The sequence below is a fragment of the Natrix helvetica genome (genome assembly GCF_964273705.1).
Source record: "Natrix helvetica genome assembly, chromosome: Z".
Classification (NCBI taxonomy): Eukaryota; Metazoa; Chordata; class Lepidosauria; order Squamata; family Natricidae; genus Natrix; species Natrix helvetica.
In genome coordinates, this window is record NC_138554.1 from 119,643,399 (window position 1) to 119,666,246 (window position 22,848).

A 22,848-nucleotide genomic window follows, 5' to 3' on the forward strand; every position below is an offset into this window, starting at 1 on the left:
TGAACCCAGGCTCTCAACTTTCTAGCTGACAAGCTCAGCATTTTCAACCACTGAGGCATCATGCCCCATGAAAATTAGGCATCTAAATAATTATTTTACAACTTCAGTTTTTAGGTAAATAAAATTTATCTTAATAGATCTCCATAAAGCTGTGCCAGCTGTGAATGGAAAATCAGAAAACAATGACAGTGGAGCAGAATCAGAGGACGAACCACAGCCGGAAGAATTGAGAGATGTCCAGCAGATTGATAAAGGTACGTATTTATTTCTGAATAGCATATACACTTTTTCACAGGTTTTTGTTAAAGCTGCTTCTCAGGACGGCCCCCCACCTTAAAAAGGCAAATATTGTTGGGAAACAATTCTGTTCTCCTAACAATAATGAGAAAGCATGATTTTCATTTATATTATATTTTCAGTATTTTGAATTGTACATTCTAGTTATTTGAGGGATCATCTGTGTTCCATGGTATGATCGAAGTGGCCAAGTTGATGTTCTCTGTGTTCCTTTGATTAAACAATGTCAAGGATTCCAGAAAGTCATCTCAATGTGAAGTGCAATATTTGTTAATTAATTAATATTATATATATATAAATGGCTTGTTCCAGTATAATTCTGGAACGCCTTGAGCAATTTCAATCAAACTTGGTACACAGATGATTCATCTCTGGAGGGGTAGGACACCCCTAACACTCCTCGGGATGTGTATTCTGTTAAGGTGCAGCCTGTTGTGCCTTTAAATGGATTCTACTGCACAGCGCAGTGGAGTTACCATGGTAGCGGCTTCACTGTACTCCACAAGGGAGAGTCCTCCTGGTAAGGGGGAAAATCCTACATTAGAAATTACGTTTGGTCTGGACATTTCCCCCCTATAAATAAATACCTGGGCATTGCTGGGTTATCAGCGTGCGTGTGTGTGTTGGGGGGGGTTGTTCTGCCGGCATTACTGCCGCTTCGGTGTGCAAAAAATTTGCACCTAAAATTTGCCCCCCAAAATTTAGGTGCGTATGCGCATTTGCACCAAAAAGATCTGCACATGTGCACAACGTTAGAAAAGGGAAAAAAAATAAATTTCTGTAATGAAGATTGTTCTGCACATGTGCAGAACTGAAAATCAAGATGGCGCCGCTGCTGCCAGAACCGGTTTGGGTGTGTGACAGGCCAAGTAGGTACTCAGCTGAACCAGTCTGAACCAGTAGGAACCCACTTCTGGTGTGTGTGTATCAGGAGTGGGTTCCTGCCAGTTCTAACCTCTTCTATAGAAGAGGTTCCACAAATCTACAGTGCCGTTTAGAACTGGTTCCAGCTCCCTCCCCCTGCCTGTGCTCACATCATCAAGATGAAGAGCGAGAGGAGGAATTCTGGGAGTTGAAGTCCATAAGTCTTAAAGCTGTCAAGTTTGAACATCCCTGGGTTTTATTTCTAAAGGATTAGGGGTGCAAGAGTCTTGTAACTTGACAGCTTTAAGACTTGCACACTTCAATGGCAGAGTTCCTGAGACAACATGACTGGAGGAGGGATTCTGGGAGTTGAAGTCCACAAGTCCTAAAGCTGTCATGTGTGAACACCCCTGGGGTTTTTTTCCCTAAAGGGTTAGGGGTCAAGGGTTTTGTAACTTGAGAGCTTTAAGACCTGCGTGCTTCAAATGCCAGAATTTCTGAGCCAACATTTTTGTTGTTAAGCAAGAGCGTTGTTAAGTGAGTCTCACCACATTTTACAAGTTGGCCACACCCACCCGGTCACATGGCTGCCAAGCCACTTCCACCCGTTCACATGGCTAGCAAGCCACTCTCACAAAGCAGGCCATATCTACAGAAGAGGTCTAAAAAAAATTTAAACCCACCATTGGTATGTATGTATGTGTGTGTCAATTTGTTAAAAGTCATAAGCTTAAAACAAGGAGGCTGTGAGTTCTAATTCCATTTTAGAAATGAAGCCAGCCTCCTTCTCTCAGCCCTAGGAAGGAGGCAATAATGAACCGCTTCTGAAATCTTGCCAGTAAAACTGCAAGGACAGTAATGAATTGAATAAATAAATAATTCATTATGTTACTCTTTGTCACTTATTTATGAGCTAATCTCACAAAAAAGCACCTTTGTCAAATAAGCAATTATAGAGTTGGGCTCTGCAGCCTGAATACCAATTCATTAGATTCAGACTTCTTTTTAAAATGAAAGTAACTATTTACATCAAATCTGGATATTGCCCCTCTCAATATCTAAGTCAGCAGCCCCCGACCTTTTGGGCTTTAGGGACTGGTTCTGTGAAGAGAGGTTTGTCTGTGGACCAACGGTGGTTCCATATGCTGCCTGCATCTCATAGATGGGGTTTTGCTTGTTTGCGTGGTCCGGTTTCTGACATGCTTTGGACCAGTGCCAATTCATGGGGGCTGGGGACCCTAGTCTGATTCTGGGTGGTTTATAGGTAAAAATCATAAAACCATATGAAAACACCATCCATTACGCAACTAAAAACAAATTTGGAGACAGTTAAAAGGTGGAGGGAACACTTTCTAGCCATCTAGACCTGGGATTGCGTGCTACTCTTCAATCCTTGTGCCACTTAGCAGAGCCAAGTCTACACACTATTCCAAAAGGCTGTAAAAGTGGGGACCATTGTCACCTCTGAATGCAAGGTTTTCCATAGAGTAGAGCAACTCCCTTCCTAGTTCCTCCCAGACAAAATTCTTTAACCAAGTGAGTCTTGTAACATGGCCTCCTCCCTGCCTAACCAGGTGGAACAGGTTGAAGTAATTGGGACAAGATGGTTCTTCAGGTAAGCTGATTCCAATTGAGAAATCTTTTAATGCTTGTAAGTAAATCCTATAATTCTGTACCTGGGTAGTTGGATTCTTGGAATTCTGTTGCACTTAGTTTCAAAGATTCTACTCCCAGATACTGTAAATATGTACACTGTACCCACTTTTTTTTTTCTAATGGCAATTAAAATTTCAGTTTTCCTGTACAAAATGAAAATGTATGGACAGCAAATTATTGGGAGAAATCAGATTCATGGGTCAGCCATGGAAGTTCAGAGCCAATTTGGGTGTTTCTCAAGTGCTCTTAACCTAACACTTAAAGTTGTCATAGGAGAAATGAGAGAAGCTGTTGTGTCTGTTGCCTTGACCATCTGGAAAAATCGGTGGCACATATGTTGTTAAATATAATAGAAATAGATAGCAGTTTAATGGATTTTTTTAACAACGAGCTGTTTTAAGCACTTTTATTACCAATGGCCATTTAGATTAATCTGTGAAATATTTAATTCATAAATATTGTATATCACTACGTGACTCTGTTGCTACATCCCCAAACCCCCCTAATTTTAACCTAAGACTGTCTACCATTCCTGAGAGGTCTGTAAGGGGCGTGCATAAGAGCACAAGTGTGCTTACCGTCCCTGTCCTACTGCCTCCATTTATTCATACCCATTTACTGTGTTCGTATTATATTTATACTTATATACCTGTTACCTTTTACATGTTTGACAAAATAAATAAATTAAATTAAAAATGTACAGGTAGTCATTGATTTGCAACAGTTTGTTTAGTGACCATTCAAAGTTACAATGGCACTGAAAAAAGTGACGACCATTGCAGCGTCCCCATAGTGACACGATCAAAATTCAGGCACTTGGCAACTGACTCATATGATGGTTGCAGTGTCCCAGGGTCAAGGTGATCATCTTTTGTGATCTTTTGACCAGCAAAGTCAATGGTGAAACCAGAGTCACTTAACAGCCATTTTACCAGCTAAATTGATGAAGTTGATAAACTTCATTGATTCACTTAACAGCTGTGATACAGAAAGGTCATAAAAGTGGGGAAAATTTACTTAGCTTACTTAGCAACAGAAAGCTTGGGCTCAATTGTGGTCATAGGTTGAGGACTATCAGTATTTGTAAAAAATGTAGAGTACTATAGGTGATAATGAAGTTCTGTTTGCAAATTTATCTCCGTAGGACCTTCAGAAGATGTGAAACAAAATTCATCCCCAGATAAGGATCTAGATGGTGTGGTTATCAATGGCAGTTGTAATGCTGTTTCTAACATTGACATAAACAATGGCTTACAGACCAAATCTAATCTGAATGGCATCAATGTGGATGACGAAATACAGATAAGTGAAAAGTGCCTTGAGTTACCAGTCATCCCTAACTGGGATTCTACTCATCAAGGTACTGTGTTCAGATGCTTTTGTTATCCAAATCCATGTTAATAAGAAAGATAGAGTAGGGTGGGGTCGGGTGGGATGGGATAGGATGGAAGGGACCTTGTAGGTCATCTAGTTCAACTCCTCGCCCAAGCAGGAGGCCCTATGTATACCATTTCTGACAGATGGCAGTCCAGTCTCTTCTTGAAAGTTCCCACCACTTCTGAAGGCAAGCTATTCCATTGGTTGATTGATGTTTGCCAATGTGGTTAATTTTTTGGAAAACATTTCCTGTTGGTGCTACTTCAGTGGTGGGTTGCAGGCAGTACGTCCTGATACAGGCGTACCGGAGCCACTGGATACCATTTTGGTATGGTGCTCCGGAGGGCCCACCCACGCCCCCGAGCTCCTCACTGGTCTTTTAAGTCTTCTGCGCTTCTGCGCACGTGCATGGTGCATACAGCACCTGCACGACGCTCCGCTGAGCAGCTGGAGCATTGCGGAGGCTTGCAGAAGTGCTAAGATGCATGCGTGCACTGCGCGTGTGTGCACACGCACTGCATGCGTCCATGTGGATGCCGCCGGGCCTTTTCCAACCGTACCGGTTGGAACGGGATCTGGAACTCACCACTGTGCTACTTGGTTTGTTTTCCAGCATTGATACATATAGGAGAGCAAACAATTGGTTGATGCCCAGTTTAAGTGAAGAATTAATTTAAATATCCTTTTACATTGTCTGCCATGGTACCATGAACACCGCTTTCCTTTGGCTGCAGTCAAATGGTCCTACTTTCTGATGATTTGTTTTCCTGCTTCACTGGGAAGATTAATAATCCCTACTTACTCTTTTGTCTGCTTAAACAATGGAGCAAGTAATGGAGCCCCCTTAAATTTTAGCATCTTTAGAAAAGATGGTCAGCTTTTTGTTTAAGCTAATGAATACTTTTTTATGCAAGCATACTTATTTATAACTATTATTATACCAGACCTGTCAAACTGGCAGCCCACGGGCCAGATGCGCCACGTATAGGCCACACCCACCCCTGCTCCGCAAAGGAAAAAAATGTTGCGATATATCACATGATGTGATTGAGTTTGACACCCATGTTATATTTCTCCCTGGAGGGGAGAAATACTGTAAAAGTGCTCCAAGAGGCCTTTTGGAAGAAAAGAAGGAGTAAGAGTAGGCTGGTATCTACATATAAAACATTGTATACTGTATGTGGATATATATCAGTGGTGGGTTGCAGGCGGTACACCCCGGTACGGGTACCAGTTGGAACGGGATCCAGAACCCACCACTGATACACACACACACACACACACACACATACATATATACATACATACACACACACATATATATATATACATACCTACATACATATATACATACATACATACATACATACATACATACATACACACACACACATATGTATATGTGTGTGTGTGTGTGTGTGTGTGTGTGTGTATATGTATATGTTTTCGTAGATTTTCACGGGTGTAGGTATGCTGGTTTTGTTGTATTCGGGTCTTTTCCCGTGTACAATCTCAACCTTACACGGGAAAAGACCCAAATACAACAAAACCAGCGTGTGTGTATGTATGTATGTATGTATGTATGTATGTATGTATGTATGTATATATATATATATATAATATATATAAATATAAAAATAAAAATAAAAATAAAAATAAATAAATAAATTATGGCAAGTATATATGTGCAAACTATGAAATTGGAAGCATGGCTTCTGATAGAATGAAGTTAAAGATGCTTTCAAATGGAGCATGGCTCTTTATGATTGCCTGGGCCCAACCCAGATTTTTCTTGCTTTGGAATAAAGTCTTTTCCAAGTTGTCATTCAATTTCAATCTAACATACTCCCATCCATGTATTAACCAATCTGATCATGGTTACACACCCAGACTAGATTGACCACATTAGCTAAGACTGAGTGAGCGTATCTCTGATGTTTATCAATTTAGAAAACACAGAAATGTAAATATACATAAGCCTTTCATGTGCAAAGAAAAAGATCGGGCCAACTTAATTAAGAATTGCATATTAAAAATGTGTGATTTGTTTTCCCCTCATGCAGAGAGTGAAAAATCTTTGAGATATTAACTCTTCTACCTTTGATTTTGCATGAAAACAGTTATTTTAAAATATATTTATGTGCATATTCTTCTTCCCGCAAATTATTGGGATTAAATTAATTTATCACACAGACACACACAGATATAAAGATTATATAGCAGCATTTTTTTCATTGTAAACTATCATTGCAAAGAAAGATTCAGTCTAGCTGCTTTTTAGCCCTATTTTTTTTTTACAAACTGCTGTTAAAAATGAATTCTCAGTAATAGTGTTTGATATTACACAATATTATTGTAATAATTAAGTATTAAATATCTACTGCTGCTAAGTATTTGCCCATGTATACACCTAGGTCAAAATGAAGATACTACTGAAGTGTCTGGAATTCAACTCTTGACAAGTGATTCAGACAGTGAAATATATTGTGATTCAATGGAGCAGTTTGTACAAGAAGAGGTAAATTTGCAATCTGTCGTGTTGTAACATTAAAAAAATATTTACATGATAATCATTTCACAAATGCACAAAATTGTTTTGAGGCTGTAAACAGTAACCATCTTATATTGCCTACCCGGTCAAAGAATTCAGCTCAGAGTCAGTTTCGGTTTCTAATCAGCAATAGTAAATCTTTCTTCCCAAGAGCCTGAATAGCTTTTGCATCTTTCTGAAGCTTAATGTTAGCTTTAAAAAAAGGAATAGTATACATCTATGCACCTTTGCATTTAACTTGCATTTAATTAAAAGCAGAGTAAGGGGGAGGCTAGTAATTAATGGTGGAGCTTTATAATGAGAGGGATAGAGGTAGTCCTTGATTTATGAACACAATTGCTTTTTTATTGCTAAGCAAAGCAGTTGTTAAATGTGTCATACACAATTTCATGACTTTTTTTTTGCCATAATTGTTCAGCAAATCACTGAAATTGTTAAATGAATCACATGGTTATTAGGTTATTCCAGCTTTCCCAATTGACTTTACATGTTGGAAGCCAGCTGGGAAGGTTCCAAATGGCAATCACATGAACCCAGGGATGCTGCAACTATTGTAAATACATGCAGGTTGCCACGTACCTGAAGTTTGATCACATGGTTTCATATCTTTTCTGCTGTGACATCTGCCTCGTGGAATATTCTTTTAAAAATTAGATTAGCTCCATTGCTTCTGATATTCCATAAGGCCAAGATGTCAAACTCAAGGCTCAGATCTGGCCCATGGGGCCACCCTGGAAACAGCGAAGGACTGGCCCGTGGAGCCTTTGCCAGGGAAAATAGCGGCCCTCCCGAGCTCAATTTTCCCCGGCAGAGGGTTGCAGGAGGCCATAGCAGCTGAAAATGGAACTTGGGAACCCGTTTTCTCTGGCAGACACAACATGAGTGATGTTGAGCTGGTCATGACCAGCCTGGCCATGCCGATTCCCCCCAAGATCAAACACAACCCTGATGTGGCACCTGTGCACAAGGCTCTCAAAATCAGATTATGTTATTGGGCCTGGAGTTCCCAAATAATCAGTGACATGCTTGGATAGCTCCATTGCTGAGCTGGTTGTTTTGTATTCCCTCTTCAACTAAGGTTTGTACCTGTTTTTATAATACTTATTGTTAAGGTGACTTTTTCCATTTTTAAAAAATCTGTGTTTTTTACATATGATTATACCTGTTTGTTATGCACCAGAGACTCCTTGGGTAAGATGGGCAGCTATATAAGTTAGATAAACAAATAGTGCCTTTTGCTCTTGTTAACTTATAGATCCTGGAAATCAGCTCATCAGTCAAGGAAATTTCCAGAAATCCATTAACTTTCTCGGAAATAGATTATAATAATCTGTTAGAAACTTCTGGTTTTCTTGAACTTGGAAATCACAAAGCAGAAGGTATAAAGGAAGCAGCAACTGAAGGAAAAGGTGAAATCAAGTGTGGCGGTGAAGATGGCAAAGAAAATGATGGAGGTCCTCAAAAAGAGAAGAAAAATGGTGAAAAGGTTGACTTCTATGGAGTTCGAAGGGGAAGAGGTATTATTGGAATAAGTATTTTGTTGGAACTCTTGCATAAATGAAGCATACTTAAACTCATTCTTAACATTCCTTGTATTAATGGTTTTGTGTATGATTGATACATAAATTATATCTATATATAATACATATTAGAGCTGTGCATACTTTGAAAATGATTCACACTAGAGCTTTGGAACTCTGCTATTTATTAAAGCAGCCACATCTTTATTAGGCTTCTGTGCAAGTAGTGGTGGGTTCCTACTAGTTCAGACTGGTTTGGTCGAACCGGTAGTAGCTTGGCGGCCTGGGTCGCTGGAACTGGCAGCGACCCAGGCCTGGCACAGCCCTGGTTCTCTCGGCGGCGCCATAGGCACTGCCATCTTTTTTGCTTTTGTGCATGCACAGAACAATTTTAGTTGTACTGCGCATGTGCGCGGCATGCCCCTGAGCAAACAAGCAGTAGAATCCACGACTGTGTGCAAGTCTAGCTTTAAGAATCCTTTTAAAGTAGTGGTATCTTTTTTTCACGTTTTCCTGTACGATAGGAAAAAGTTTATTTTATGAAAAATATTGTGCCTTTGCACAATGTACAAGCATCATAAATCTTTTTGAAAAGATACAGTGCTTCCCCCAAAATAAGACAGGGTCTTATTTTCTTTTGACCCACAAAATATGGCTTGGGCCTTATTATCAGGGGAGGGCTTATTGTTTTGGGGTTGCCGGGCAGCTGCTCCCTTGCAAGCGGGCTCCCAAAGAGCCAGCACAGCCTCAGGGGTGAAACAGCCATGAGGTGACCATGCTCAGGAGCAGCCGCCCGGCAAACCCCCTCTCCAGCCATGCAGAACGCCATTCACTGCCCTAGGGGGTATCCTTAAGGTGCCAAGCCACGTGGCACTCTGCCCGCCCCCCAGCTCTAGCAACTTGGCACATTCGGGATATCCCCTAGGTCAGTACATGGAGCTCTGCCCGGCTAAAGAGGGTGGTTGCGTGAGCATCTGTTCCTCCCCCAGCTTGCATGCCTTCCAGCCTCACCTGCCCAGGTCTCCCTGCAGGGCCAGGGCACCACCATCGCTGCCGCACTCCGAGCATAACTCTTTCTCCAGCTTACAAACTCCGGAACTCAGCTTCCGATTCTTCTAGCAGCGGCTGCTCTAGGAGTGCGTGTTAAGTAAGTAAGCTCCCCGTTAGGAGAGCGAGTGTGCAGAGAAGCGTAATGAGAGTGGTATGGAAGAACACACACAAACCAGCATACAGGGACACTGAATAGTATAAAAATATAGTAGTTTACTATGTGGAAATAGAGAGTTATTCAGAGTTCAGTTTACATTCCAAGTCATACACGGTTCAGTCAGTCAGTTATCAAATAATCAGTTTAGCACACAAAACAGCTAACCGTAGCAAAACACAGTACCTCACAATACATCCACTATCAGCATCTAACAAACAGAGAGCTAACAGTCATTGTGGCTCCCTCTTATGGCTGCTTGAGGTAACAGCAACCAATTACATCTCTCTAGCATTTAAAGTAACAGATACATTTGTTACAGTCATGGCTTATATACATTGCCAAGCCAAGACTAGGGTTACATCCCTAACAATGCGCTCTATGGTTGTGAGCCCTATGGCTCCCACTCCAGCCAGGCAGAACGCCACTCCCCAACCTAGCAGTATTCCAAAGGTACCAAGCAACGTGAGCGCCTTTCCCCCCATGGCTCCCGCAGCTTGGTGCCTTTGGGATACCGCTAGTTTGGTGAGCAGTGATCTGCCTGGCTGGAAGGGGAGTTGTCCAGGGGGATTATTTTCAGGGGGCCCTTATATTTTTGCCCACGCAAAAAATGTGGCAAGGCCTTAGTTTCAGGACAGGTCGTATTTTCGGGGAAACACGGTATCTAGCTCTGATTCAATTACTTTCCTTCTAAAAGTATATTTCCCTTAATTTAGGACATAGAATGTATCCTTTAGGAGATGGTGGCCAAGGTGGACAGATGGGCAGTGGAGGAGATGGAGAACGATGGGGTTCAGACAGAGGACCACGGAGCAACCTCAGTGAACAGATTGCAGTTGTACTCATACGATTGCAAGAAGATATGCAAAATGTTCTTCAAAGATTACATGCACTTGAGGCACTCACAACTTCACAGGTAAACGTATATGGATTAGTATCCAAGAAAGTCTCTCTGTCTACCCTTCTATCCAGTGCCATACAGTTCAATATGGGGTATTTTCAAGGCAAGTATATATCTGAATATCCATTTGAATTTTTAAAAAGTTTTCCAAGGAAGATAATTTATTAGAAGCTCTACCATTATTGAATCTGGTGAAGAAATGTCTCTGAAACCATGGGTCATGGATTGTCTAGTACAGTGGTGGGCAACCTTTTTTTTCAACTGAGCCAAATCTCGCCAGAACCACGATTGAAATTTATTTTGAGAGCCACATTTTTAAAACCGAAAATACATAGGATGGTACACTGTTTTTAGTTTCAATAAACTCTGGCATTGAAGCATGCAAGTCTTAAAGCTGTCAAGTTGCAAGACCCTCGCACCCCCAACCCTTTAGAAAAAAAACCCCAGGGTCTTCAAACCTGACAGCTTGAAGACTTGTGGACTTCAACTCCCAGAATTCTGAGAATTGAAGTCCACCAGTCTTAAAACAGCCAACTTTGCAGACCTCTGTGTTAGCCCAAAGCCTGGCGCTGGGCAGGCCTTGCTCCCCCATTGGTGGAGCCCCAAGAAGCGAGGAGGGAGAAAAAGAGACGGAGGCCAAGGAGCTTCCCCCCCACCCCCTCCCAGCAAAAATCTAACCGGGGAGCTGGGCGGGCAGTAGCAAGTTAGCCGATCACGCTGCGTGGGCAGTAGCAAATTAACCGATCACGCGGCATGATCGGCTAATTTGCTACTGCCCGCCCGGCTCCCCAGTTAGATTTTTGCTGGGAGGGGGCGGGGGGGAAGCTCCTTAGCCTCCGTTTCTTTTTCTGCCTCCTCGCTTCTCGTCCCCGCCTGACTTCAGGATCCTCCCTAATCATTGTGGGTCGAAAAGAAAAAAGGGAAAGGGGCGCTTGTTTTGAAGTGCCCGAGAGGAGGGGGGGAACGGGCGCCCAGCACACAGAAGAGCCGCATTAAAATGTGTAAAGAGCCGCGTGTGGCTCGCGAGCCGCGGCTTGCCGACCACTGGTCTAGTACATGGGTGTCAAACTGGATTTCTTCGAGGGCCGGATCAGCATTATAGTTCTCCTCCCTGGCCCAGCTGGTGGGAGGGGAGGAGATGTGATGGACCGGACATCTCCTGCAGCATCCTACCAGCCAAAATGGGGTGCAGCCCCCCCCATGTTTTTTTTTGGCTGGCAAAGTGCTGCAGGAAGCTGTCCATGCCTAAAACGGGGCACGGGGGTGAGGGGCTCATGCAGCCTCCCTGTGCCCAATTTTGGCTGCCAGGCACCATAGCACCGCGGGCCAGATTTAAACACCATGCAGGCCGGATTTGGCATGCGGGCCTTGAATTTGACACCCCTGGTCTAGTATAGGTTACTAAAACTTTCATGTGTCTTTGACTGAAACTATCAATTGAGCAAAATGGTACACTGACTCAATTTCAATTGGTTTGTGTTTGTAGGCAACACTACAGCCAAATAATCAGCCTGAGGCACCTGTTAAGGTAGATTTTTATTTACTTCTTAATATACAAATAAATCAGTTTAGAGCTTTATTGTGATTTTCTTAAACTGCACAGATTAGAATAGAAGAGTTTTTTGCACCCCAGTATCTAAGAAACTATCCCAGAAAATATTTTAAATGTTATTTTAACTATATTGAAAAGATGAATGAGTTTATTGTTTCATCTAATTAGAGGTAGTTCACAATTTACGAGCATAACTGGGATTGGAATTTTGGACTCTAAACAATGATGTCATTAATGCCATCATCAAATAACTGGACCTGATTTGGGGGACATTTTTATCATACACATTAAGTGAACCTGACTTCTTCAATGGACTTTGTTTATTAGAAGTAAGCTGGCTAGAATGCAACTTGCAGTCAGTTGCAACTGTGTTGAATTTATATTTACTGACAAATAAAGAGAGACTAGTACAGATCTATTTCAAGCTCTTTAGCTCTCATTAGCTAGCCAGACCCTTCTGGGATTCAAACCTAGGCTACTTGCATATTAGGTAGATATATTACCCTCTAAGCCACAGGCTGTCCTTGCTTTGTCAGCTTTACTAGGAGAGAGTCTAACCAAATATGGGATGAAGCAAGCTGCTGCCACTTTCACCTTTCAGCCCCAATGCAGGAGCCTTCACAGGCTGTCACTTTTACATCAAACTATATTTGTGTTGAATTTATATTTATTAACAAAGTACTGTTGTAAATGCAAGCTAGCAATGCCAACGGGCGGCGCCTAGGAGTAGAGCCTTCTCTGTGATGGGCCCAACCCTCTGGAATGACCTCCCCCCGATATCAGAACCACCACCGACTTCCGCTCCTTCCGACAAAAACTGAAGACTCACCTGTTCCGTTTAGCCGGCCTGGCCCATTCATAGTCTTATTCTACCTCCTGGCAGATATTTTAATTGGGTATTTTTAGGGTTATTTAAATATTGTTTTTAACTGCTTTGCTTTTTGTACAGTTTCTTATTGCCTCCTCTTTTATGTTTGTATTTTCTATCTTGTTGTGTTTTATCTGACTGTACACCGCCCCGAGTCCCTTTAGGGAGAGGGGGCAGTATAAAAGTCTAAATAAAAGTAAAAGTAAAGTAAAGGTTGCCAAGCACCCAAATTGTGATCACTTGACACAAGGGTTGGTACGAAAGTCAAACATTTGAGGATAGATAATAAGTTATTTTTTCTGAGGCTTTCGTAACTTTGAACCATCAGTAAATAAATGGAAGTCAAGAACTGTATTTTCAAAGGTTGCATGCCAGCGTTCAGACCAAAATGGCCAACAGAAATAAATTGAAATAAAAAAACATATTGAACATTTTAATGTATGTTAAGAAACAAATTTGTGTTGCTACATTGGCAGCTGCTAACAAGTAATTTAAATCTTTCAATGTTTATTTACTTTCAGAGAAAATACTCAAATTGCAGGACAATTTCAATAGTGTTATGTTAAATGTAATTTTACGGTGGTACATATAAAATTAAAAAAGCTCTTCAGAAATAGTGAAGTGTGGCAAAACAGTGTTTGCTTAACTTGCGATAACATATGAACCACAGTTTGGTTGCAAACTTATACAGTAATCCTTAAAAGTTTTTGTCAGAACAACAATTATTCCAAAGTCTTGGGAGATGATGGTCATCTTGATGGAAGTGTTTTTAAATAGTTGATAGGCATCTTATTTATGATTTTTGAGCTACATAGGTGATTATTACCAGGGACATTTTAATATTTAATGTTGAAATTTTTATAGCAGGTGATGATTTAATATTTATTGGTGAACATGAATTTTGTATGCCATTTAGAAACCATCATGGTGGCCCTTTGAGATTTCCCCTGGTACTTTAACCTTTGCCGTTTTATGGCCCTTTGTTACTCAATGGCTGGTGCATTTATATCTTCAAAGAAGAAGAAGGTAAGAATAAGGTATCAATTAGAGTTATACACACTTTATGTCTTAACCTTTAGGAACAACTTAATTCTTACCCCAAGTCTTGGGAATAATAAGCATGTTTTGCATACAAAAGCTTGGCATCCATCTTAGTCTGGAAGAAATATACTTTCACAAACCTTAAAAGATCAATTCTAGTCAATCAGACTGTGCTATACTGGGAAATACCAGACACTATCTAGCTAAGATTGAATTTAGCCATTTAATACAAATGTTGAGAATAGGAATAGGAATAGAATAGAATAGAATAGAATAGAATAGAATGGAATAGAATAGAATGTTGGAAGGGACCTTGAAGATCTAGTCCACCTCTGCTTAGGCAGGAAACCCTACCCCACTTCAGACAAACGGTTATACAATCTCTTCTTTAAAACGTCCAGTGTTGGAGCACTTACGATTTCTGGAGGCAAGTTGTTTCACTGATTAATTGTTCTGTCAGGAAATTTCTCCTTAGTTCTCTCCTTGATTAGTTTCCAGCCATTGCTTCTTGTTCTGCCCTCAGGTGCTTTGGAGAATAGTTTGACTCCCACTTCTTTGTGGCAACCCCTGAGATATTGGAACACTGCTATCATGTCTCCCCTAATCCTTCTTTTCATCAAATTTAGACACACCCAATTCCAGCAACTGTTCTTCATATGTTTTAGCCTTCAATTCCCTATTTTAGCCTCCAGTCCCCTTGCTAAATCTCCTTTTGCAAGAAGTATATAGAGAATGGGCAGCGTTTCCCAAGTTTAAGAATTTTTGAGTTTCATTACATTGTTTTTTTACATATATGTGGTTTGTTGGACACATCCAGAGTATGGGAAAAGGTACAAAAGTGGAAATAAAATATAAATAAATGTATCTAAAATAGTGAGAATATACTAGTATATCTTATAGCTGTAACCTATCTGCAGATTTTATAGATTACATTGACACATATTTTAATGAATACTGGTAATGGAAAATATTGTGTATAGTTAAAGTGTTGGATTAGGACTGATCTGGAATAATTTCTAATCTATCTTCTACTACAGAGGATCAATAGGGTGATTATGGGCTAGATTTGCCTGGTCTTTTAATCTAACCTCACTGGAGGAAAATTGCATATAGTTCCATCACCAACACAATTCTGTAAAAGGTTCTACTGATTCTTAACACAGCAATCTGTTTTCTCCAATTTTTTTTCTTTTCTTTTTCATTCTTCTTTTATTTATTCAGCAATGCCAGATCAATCAGTGGGGGCAATCATCAAGAGTATTCGCTCCATAAATCCTGTTTAGGAACAAGAGCATTTGTCTGAGTTGTGTAAAAAGCAACAACCTCAAGATCCACCTTTGGGACTAAAGCTCTGGGCTTTTTAATATGTGTCTGTTTTAAAAGGGCAGAATTTCAGTCAATATGTAGTCCTGAATGAAACTACCGGGAGGGAAGCATGCGGTGGGGTAACCCAAGGGGCCCAATATTTTCAGCATCTTCATAATTGATTTAAATAAGTGGATAGAAGGGGAATTCATCAGATTTGCAGATGACATCAAGCTGAAGGGATAAAGAAGACTTTAGAAGAAAAGGCTCAAAAATCCAGAAAGATCCTGACAGACCAAAACGCTGGGCCTGTCCAAAAAAATTGAATTTGGTGGCAAGTAAAATAATAGGGCAAGAAAAAACAAATGCGCAGGTGTAGAATAAATGGCACATTGCTCAAACTGTTGGAAAAACCTAGGAGTCTAGTGGGCAACTTGTTAAGTGTGAGCTAGTAGTGTGTGCTGCAGCAGCCAAAACAGGCAATGCAGTCCTAGGGTACATCAACAGAGGAATAGTACTGAGATCACAGGGGATGTTAATATCACTGACAAGTCTGACAAGGACCAGGGGTGGTATGATAACAAACTTGCAATATTTGAAGAGCTGTCAGAGTGAAGAGGGAGTCAGTCTATTCTCCAAAGCACCCGAGGACAGAGCAAAATGCAATGGATGGAAACTTTTCAAGGAGAATTCCAACCTAGAACTAAGGAGAAATTTCCTGACAGTGAGAAGTCAGTGGAGTGGCTTTCCTCTAGAGGTTGTGGATGCTCCAACAAGGGAAGTTTTTAAGGAGGGATTGGCTGGTTGTTTGTCTGGAGTGGTATAGGGTCTCCTGATTGAGTAGAGGGTTGGACTAAAGACTTGCAAAGTCCCTTTCAATTCTGTTATTCTGTAGAATGGAATAGCACAGAATTTGCAAGTTTCCAATGTAAGTAGGACAAGAGTTACAAGATTGGGCCCTGCTTGCCAAACCTGATACGCAACTTTATCTCAGCTGTGTACATTATTGTTATGGAGCAATGGAGGATAGGCTTTCCCCCGCCCCCCACTTTCTGAATTCTTTTTCACTGTTCATCTTACTATCCTTCTACTCACCCAGGGCCTCCAGTAGCAGTCCATAATAAGGATGTCTAAAATAAGAGTAAAGGTTCAAAAAGATTTTTGCTATGTGTTATTGGATCAGTTACTTAGAAGTGGAAAATAACAAATCCTTACCTCTGGGTGTTTTCTGTTTTTGATTCTGGCAGATTAGAATAATTAACAATGCAGAAGGATTTTTCACAAGCGTGTAGAATTTTTGTTTTGCTGTATAAAAAAAGGGTTTCTTACAGATACATATTTGAAATTATTTCATAATCAAAGACAAATAGATACATGCCATGACAAATAGATACACTCTGTACAATGCAGAATTATCCAGTATCCAACAGTCTTGTGGGGAGAGAAAATGTAGACATATTGGCTGAATTCAAACTATATTAATCTGAATGCAGTTTTTGTTTGTGGCTATAACATTTATCCTGTGGTTGAGGCAAAGCACAAGCTGCTATTTTATTACGCTCAAGAAGCATTAATGAGGTTGATTACAGATTTAAAAGAGCAAGTTCACCTCTTTAACATAGTATCTTCTTTCTCCTATTTATATATTTATACAATTAAATAATAATAATGGAAACTTCCCAAGCAAACATATAGATAGTCTTAGACTTATGATTATTCGCTTAATAACTGAAGTTATGATAGACTTCCCTGGGGATAGTTACAACTTGGTTCTGAATTCCAGCGGCTTTCTCCATTCCCACAGTCACGTGACCACATTAGGCCTTGGTAGCTGCTCCACATTTACATCTGTTTGTAGTGTCTTGCAGTCACATGACTGCACTTTACAACCTTTTTGTTCAAACCTTGTATTCTAGTTTTCAGCAAAAATGCCCCATAGCAACCAATTGATTCACTTAAGGACTGCCACAGTCACTTTACAATTGCTGTGTTCACATTACTACCACAAAAAATGTCATAAAAATGGCTTGGTCATGTAGTTGACCCTTTTACAACTATCATGACTTATGACTCTAATAGGCAGGTTCTACTATGGTCGTAAGTCAAGGAAGGTATAGATGAAAGAATATATATGAACCTGAGAGCTTTGTTAAATATTTAAGGGTTTCAGTAACAGAAATCGTGTTGCAAAGAAACCTTTTCTGTTTTAAGATTAAAATTCATAAATTGAACTTTATATATAACATTTAGCTTATTAATTATGTGCTTACACGTTAAAGTTTACACTAGGAAGAATACTAAATGTCTAGCTCTGTTATTTACAAATAAAAGAGAAATTAAGGGGGCATTTTGCATGAATTTTGAGAAATAATCTCACTGGAAGAAATGTATATGCCTGTATTTTCAGTAGAAATGCATGGGTTTGCACTGAAGTTGATAATCTCTGCCTCTCCTCTCTCTTTCAGAAAACAGAACTGAGCCTTCCATTCCTGATTTTGCTTAAGAACTACTAGTATGGGAAGATTTTGAAAAATACTATAGTTAACACAGGAAATATAAGCCCTGGAATGATTAAAACATCCTTGTCTTTTTCCTTAACATTTTTCTTTTTCTTTTTGCACTACTGAAGATTCTATACTTGAATGAGACATTTTTCCTATATTTCTAATAGAATAAATACAACTGTCCTACTAAGCAATCATATGAACTACAATTATTATGACAACACCTTCCTGATGAACAGTTTGTATAATGTCTTTAATTTTCAGTTCCTATTGGGGAGAAAAAATAAGTCTTTAGAAAAGAGAGGAAAAATCCTTGAAAGCATGTATCCCCTCCCCCCAAATTCCATAGTACTATAACTGTATGATTTGATTTATAATAACAGCCTTTTGGTTAGACACGCAATAGATTGAGTAAACGGTACACCCCCAAAGGCCAAAATAAACAGGATCACTACTATTGCATTTAAGAGTATTGGGTCTAATTTCTAACTGCTAGTATATGTGATAACTTTTTAATAAAGTGTTTGAGGCTGTTGATTTTGCTTCCACAGATGCCACCAAGATTATATATTTTTAAAAGCCACAAAACTAGGCATAGCCATACATTTCAGTGTAATAATACTCAAGTGAGTCACAAATAGCACAATTGATTCAAAGTAGTTGATTGGACAAAATGCTTAAGAAAGGAAAACAGCTCTGAAGATACTAAATTAAGTGCAACCTCAGGGCAGGTATGAACAAGTCATGAACACATCTAAGTACTATCTTTATTCAAAAAGTCCAATTTAATTAATACTTAGTCATACGTTTTGCATATTAAAAACTTGCTCAATGATGCTGTTCTGCATTTGTAAAGAAATACTTTGTAAGTAGATGCCAATGGAAAAATGGTGTTAACAGCTATACTTTTTCTAAAGCTATGCAACCAACTCTGCTGTTAAGATACTCCCACTGATTAATTAGGACTGGGCAATTCATTGTACTGTATTCAACACTGGAAGAAATGTATCGAAATGAATAAGACTATGATACTTGCAAGCAGGCTCACTTTTTAAAAAAAGTAAAATGTCTTAAGAGCTTATATGATTGCTTTCAGCTCTTTTCAACATCAGAATGGAAGGAAGCTTTCAGCCATCGTGGCAACAGGGGGCAGGAAGCCCCTGCCATGTACAGTGCCTACAAGAGGGATGCAAGCAAATCTTAACATGCTCCAGGAACCCTAAATTTGGTGACATTATATTATCCAAAAGCTAGGTGCTTTGTTCTTATGACTGAGCATTCATCAGTGTTAAAACATCCCCTGCAGTTTGCACTCTGTCCAGAGATTGGCTCTTGAATTTATAAAACAGTAAATCTTTCAGCTGTAGTTGTTCAATATTGCAGGTTTAGCGGTCTGAATGTCACCTTGAGGAAAAGTAAATGCTTCAAGCCATATAGATCTTTATGCAGGTGCATTTGCAGGATATGGTCAGAAAACTCAAGGTGGCAGCAAAGCAAGTGTGTTTGAAGTTCTGCTCATATTTTATATAAAACTAGCAAACAGCCTGGCATTGCCCGGGTATTTATTTATAGGGGGAAAATGTCCAGACCAAACGTAATTTCTAATGTTGGATTTTCCCCCTTACCAGAGAGAACCTGCTTGTGGAGTACTGTGAAGCTGTTACCATGGCAATTCCACTATGCTGTACAGTAGAAGCCATTTTACAGCAATACAGTAGAAGTCATTTAAAGGCACAACAGGTTGTATCTTAACAGAACACACATCCCAAGGGGTGTTAGGGGTGTCTTACCTCCACAGTATTTTTCTCCAGATAGTAAATTATCTATGTAACAAGTTTGGTTGAAATTGCTCTGGTGTTCCAGAGTTATGCTGTTACACACACAAACATACACAATTTTATATAGATCAGGCAGAATTTGGGTCACATTGTTGGCCATTCTTTAGACCACATACTCCTACCTTCCTGCAAGAGTTTATAAATTTTATCAGGCTGTATAGATATGAATATTGTACGAAGCCACAGCTGGCTGTTTCTGTAATGTTTCCATATTGCTGAATCCAGAACATTCATTTTTACTGTAACAGATAAGCAAAATGTTTGACTGTTACAGTAAACTTTTACTGTAAACTTTTAACTTTTCCTTTGTTTTAATCCTTGCTTTTGTAGTCCATCCCCCCCCCCCTAAATTGCTTTAAGGAAATCATTTTAGCATTCTCATTTTATATTTCTGCCTATCGATCCTATCTATATAAGGGTATAACAGCTGTAGTAGTTTTCTAAATGCAATTAGAAAGAAGACAGAAAACGGTGAAGGCTAATTTTGGGGGGTTGATATGATCTTCAGCTGTTTTGCAATGCAGCTTAAAGTGATTGCCTCCTGGTTATAGTGAAAAAGAAAATGAACTAAAACTGACAGGTTTCCATATTTCCAGATAATGATGTACTACACTGTAATTGATGAGACTAATGGGAAAAAATTATGCTCTTTAAGGTTTCAAAGTTTGAAAATCAACTTTATATATATATTATGTACAAATACTGTAATTGCAGAAGTCAAACACTTCTGTTATATTATTTAGAACATGTTTTTATGGTTAAATTTTAAGATAAATCATTTGAATCTTTTGTAAAACAACATTTCAAATAAAAGAATGATAGGAGTATATTACCCTAAGATTTGTTAATGGTCTTGTATAATTGTAAGAGTCAGTTCTGGTGCATGATTAAAGCACAAATTATACATTTGCGGTCTTAATCCTACCTTAGGCACAAAGCGAGCTGGGTGACTTTAAGTCAGTCTCTCTCAGCCTTAGGCAATGGCAAACCACTTCCAAAACATTTTGCCAAGAAAATATGCAGTAGCTTGTCCAGTCAATTACTGGAGTAGAATATTGACAAAAGCGCACTAACCCACAAAATAATAATTGTATATTAGTTTGTATCATAGGCCAGGAGGGAAATATCAGGACTCCCAGAATATTGGTGAATTCTATTATCAGTCTTTACATAAATGCATACATTAAGAATTTAAAAGGACACCAGACTTCTGGCTGTACTTCTGGCATGATCAGAAGTGAGTTCCACGGCCCCACTCTCAGCTCTCCTCGTCGGAGGGCTACAATAGGAGCCATAGCCACCACCTGTAGGGGTGGTGAAGTAAAGGGAGGTGCCTTGTAGGTCAAGGAAAGCTGCTTCTTTCCTCCCTGATTTGGAAAATCATCCAAAGACGAGGAGCAGCAGCAGCAAATATGGCTGCCGTGCTGGGGATCATCTGAATACCTAAGACAGTGCAGGAGCGGAGAAGGTGAATGGTGTGTGAACTGGGTGAGATTGTTGACAAATTGTTGAAATTTGACCCAAAGGCAATCTAAGGGGAATATATATTTAGAACTACTTGTTAAAGCTGCGAACAAGCACTTTGAAAAAATACCAGATAATTTATGAAGATAATTTTTTAAGAAACAGAAAATTGAACTCTCAAAGTAAAAAGATGTGGTATCGAGAAGGAATTTTAAAATGCTGGAATTATGGACCTAAAATATTTTTTATTGATACTGCTTTACTTATTGGATTTATAATTTAAAATAATTAAAATCAGATTTGCCAATAACATTGCAAAGAGGTTGAAGCAGGGAGCACCGTGTGTTTATGAGAGAGGAACTATGCAAGCCTGTGATTAACCAGCTGAAAACTGAAAATACTTACTGGACTATATTTATCTACTCTAATCTGGAGATTTAAATATTAAATAAGAACTTTAGTTAAAAGACCCCTGAATATTATTAATGTATAAAAGTGCCTTGAAGAGGCTCGGATAATTCCCTGGTGTATTTAAATTGATTTGATTGATTATTGATGAGATATTAAAAATTGTGATTTGGAAGCTCTGTTTTGAATCGATTCCTGGATAACTGGCTAAAAAGGAGACCCATTAAAGATGCAGCACAAGGCAGAAGTGAGTGGAGATCTGAACAGAATGGAGCTGATGTTTCAAAGTATTAAGGACCTTATACAGGAACAACATGAGATGGTGGAAATATTTGATCACATAAATCAAAAATGGAAAAATATTATACAAGGAACAATGAGCAAAGACCAGGACAATGAGGAAAGAAAGGAGCACCAGAAGGAATGGAGGGGAAAGCAGAATTGAGAAACCAGCAATAAGAAGACGAGGAGATATTACCACAAACTAATAATGATTAAGGAATTAAAACAGGAGGAAAATACTTTATAAAAGATTATAAAAGGGAATGGGAGAAACAGGAAGGTATCTGGAGAAAAGAGATAGGGGCTAGAACAAATAGCTTTAAAATTAGACAGTGGGAAAGGGTAGAGGGGAGAAAAAGTTAGATTGCATAGTCAGAATATAGATCTAGAAGTAATGGAATAAAATACTTAAGAGAAGAATATGGGAGGCAAAAAAAAAGACTAAAACTTCTGATGCAGGCAATAGATGATGGATAAAGAAAAAAAGAGACAGTAAAAGATCTCCCATGAATATATTTCAATAAAAATATGTGTATTAATATCAGAATTATATAGGCTGGATAAATATTTTGTACGTAATCTGATAAATTAGGATAATATTCTAATATAACCAAATATGAAGAATGAAATAGAGGAATTATGAATAAGAATTAAGCATTAATTAGAAAATTAGAATTTGAATGGTGATATTATTAAATATACATAAAAATATGATTAGCAGTGAAATTATAAGATTGATGATTAGTGATTAGATAATAAAAGAATATACTTTAATGTAAATGTGTATTAACCACAGAATCACATGGAGGATTGGAAAGAACATGAATAGATGTATTTTAAATGTTTAAATGATTGTGATTGGTACTAGAAGTGTACATTGAGACATTGAATAATGAAAGAATGAAGGATGAAATTTTAACATAAATTGATGTGAAGATCTAAATAAGAGAAATATGAATAATAAAACAGGCAAAAGATGGGAAATAGAAAATAAACATCTTTGAATATTACAGTGATATGAAAAAAATAAAAGAAATAGAAATAAGAGGTGAATAATATATATTATGATATTAAGATATGTGAAAGAGGGATGTTTAGAAACTGAAGGCAGGTAGTAAAAGATATGTGTAAACAATGTGAAATAATGAAAATGAAATGTAATAACTATAAGTAATAATATTATGCCTATTTGTATAGAAATGTATGATACCCATGT

At 38.9% G+C, this 22,848-nt stretch overlaps 1 protein-coding gene across 3 annotated transcripts in view; it reads left to right on the forward strand.

The window, feature by feature from the left end:
- ACBD5 (acyl-CoA binding domain containing 5) overlaps window positions 1-22,640 on the forward strand; it is a 35,724-nt gene extending 13,084 nt beyond the window's left edge. For all 3 annotated transcript variants that reach the window (XM_081932924.1, XM_081932925.1, XM_081932926.1), the window contains 8 exons: window positions 138-254; window positions 3,962-4,177; window positions 6,609-6,712; window positions 8,001-8,262; window positions 10,186-10,385; window positions 11,857-11,898; window positions 13,707-13,816; window positions 17,602-22,640. In XM_081932924.1, coding sequence (XP_081789050.1) covers window positions 138-254; window positions 3,962-4,177; window positions 6,609-6,712; window positions 8,001-8,262; window positions 10,186-10,385; window positions 11,857-11,898; window positions 13,707-13,816; window positions 17,602-17,614 — 1,064 coding nt within the window. In that variant the 3' untranslated portion in view covers window positions 17,615-22,640. The remainder of the gene's footprint in view (window positions 1-137; window positions 255-3,961; window positions 4,178-6,608; window positions 6,713-8,000; window positions 8,263-10,185; window positions 10,386-11,856; window positions 11,899-13,706; window positions 13,817-17,601) is intronic.
- Window positions 22,641-22,848: the final 208 nt, after the last annotated feature.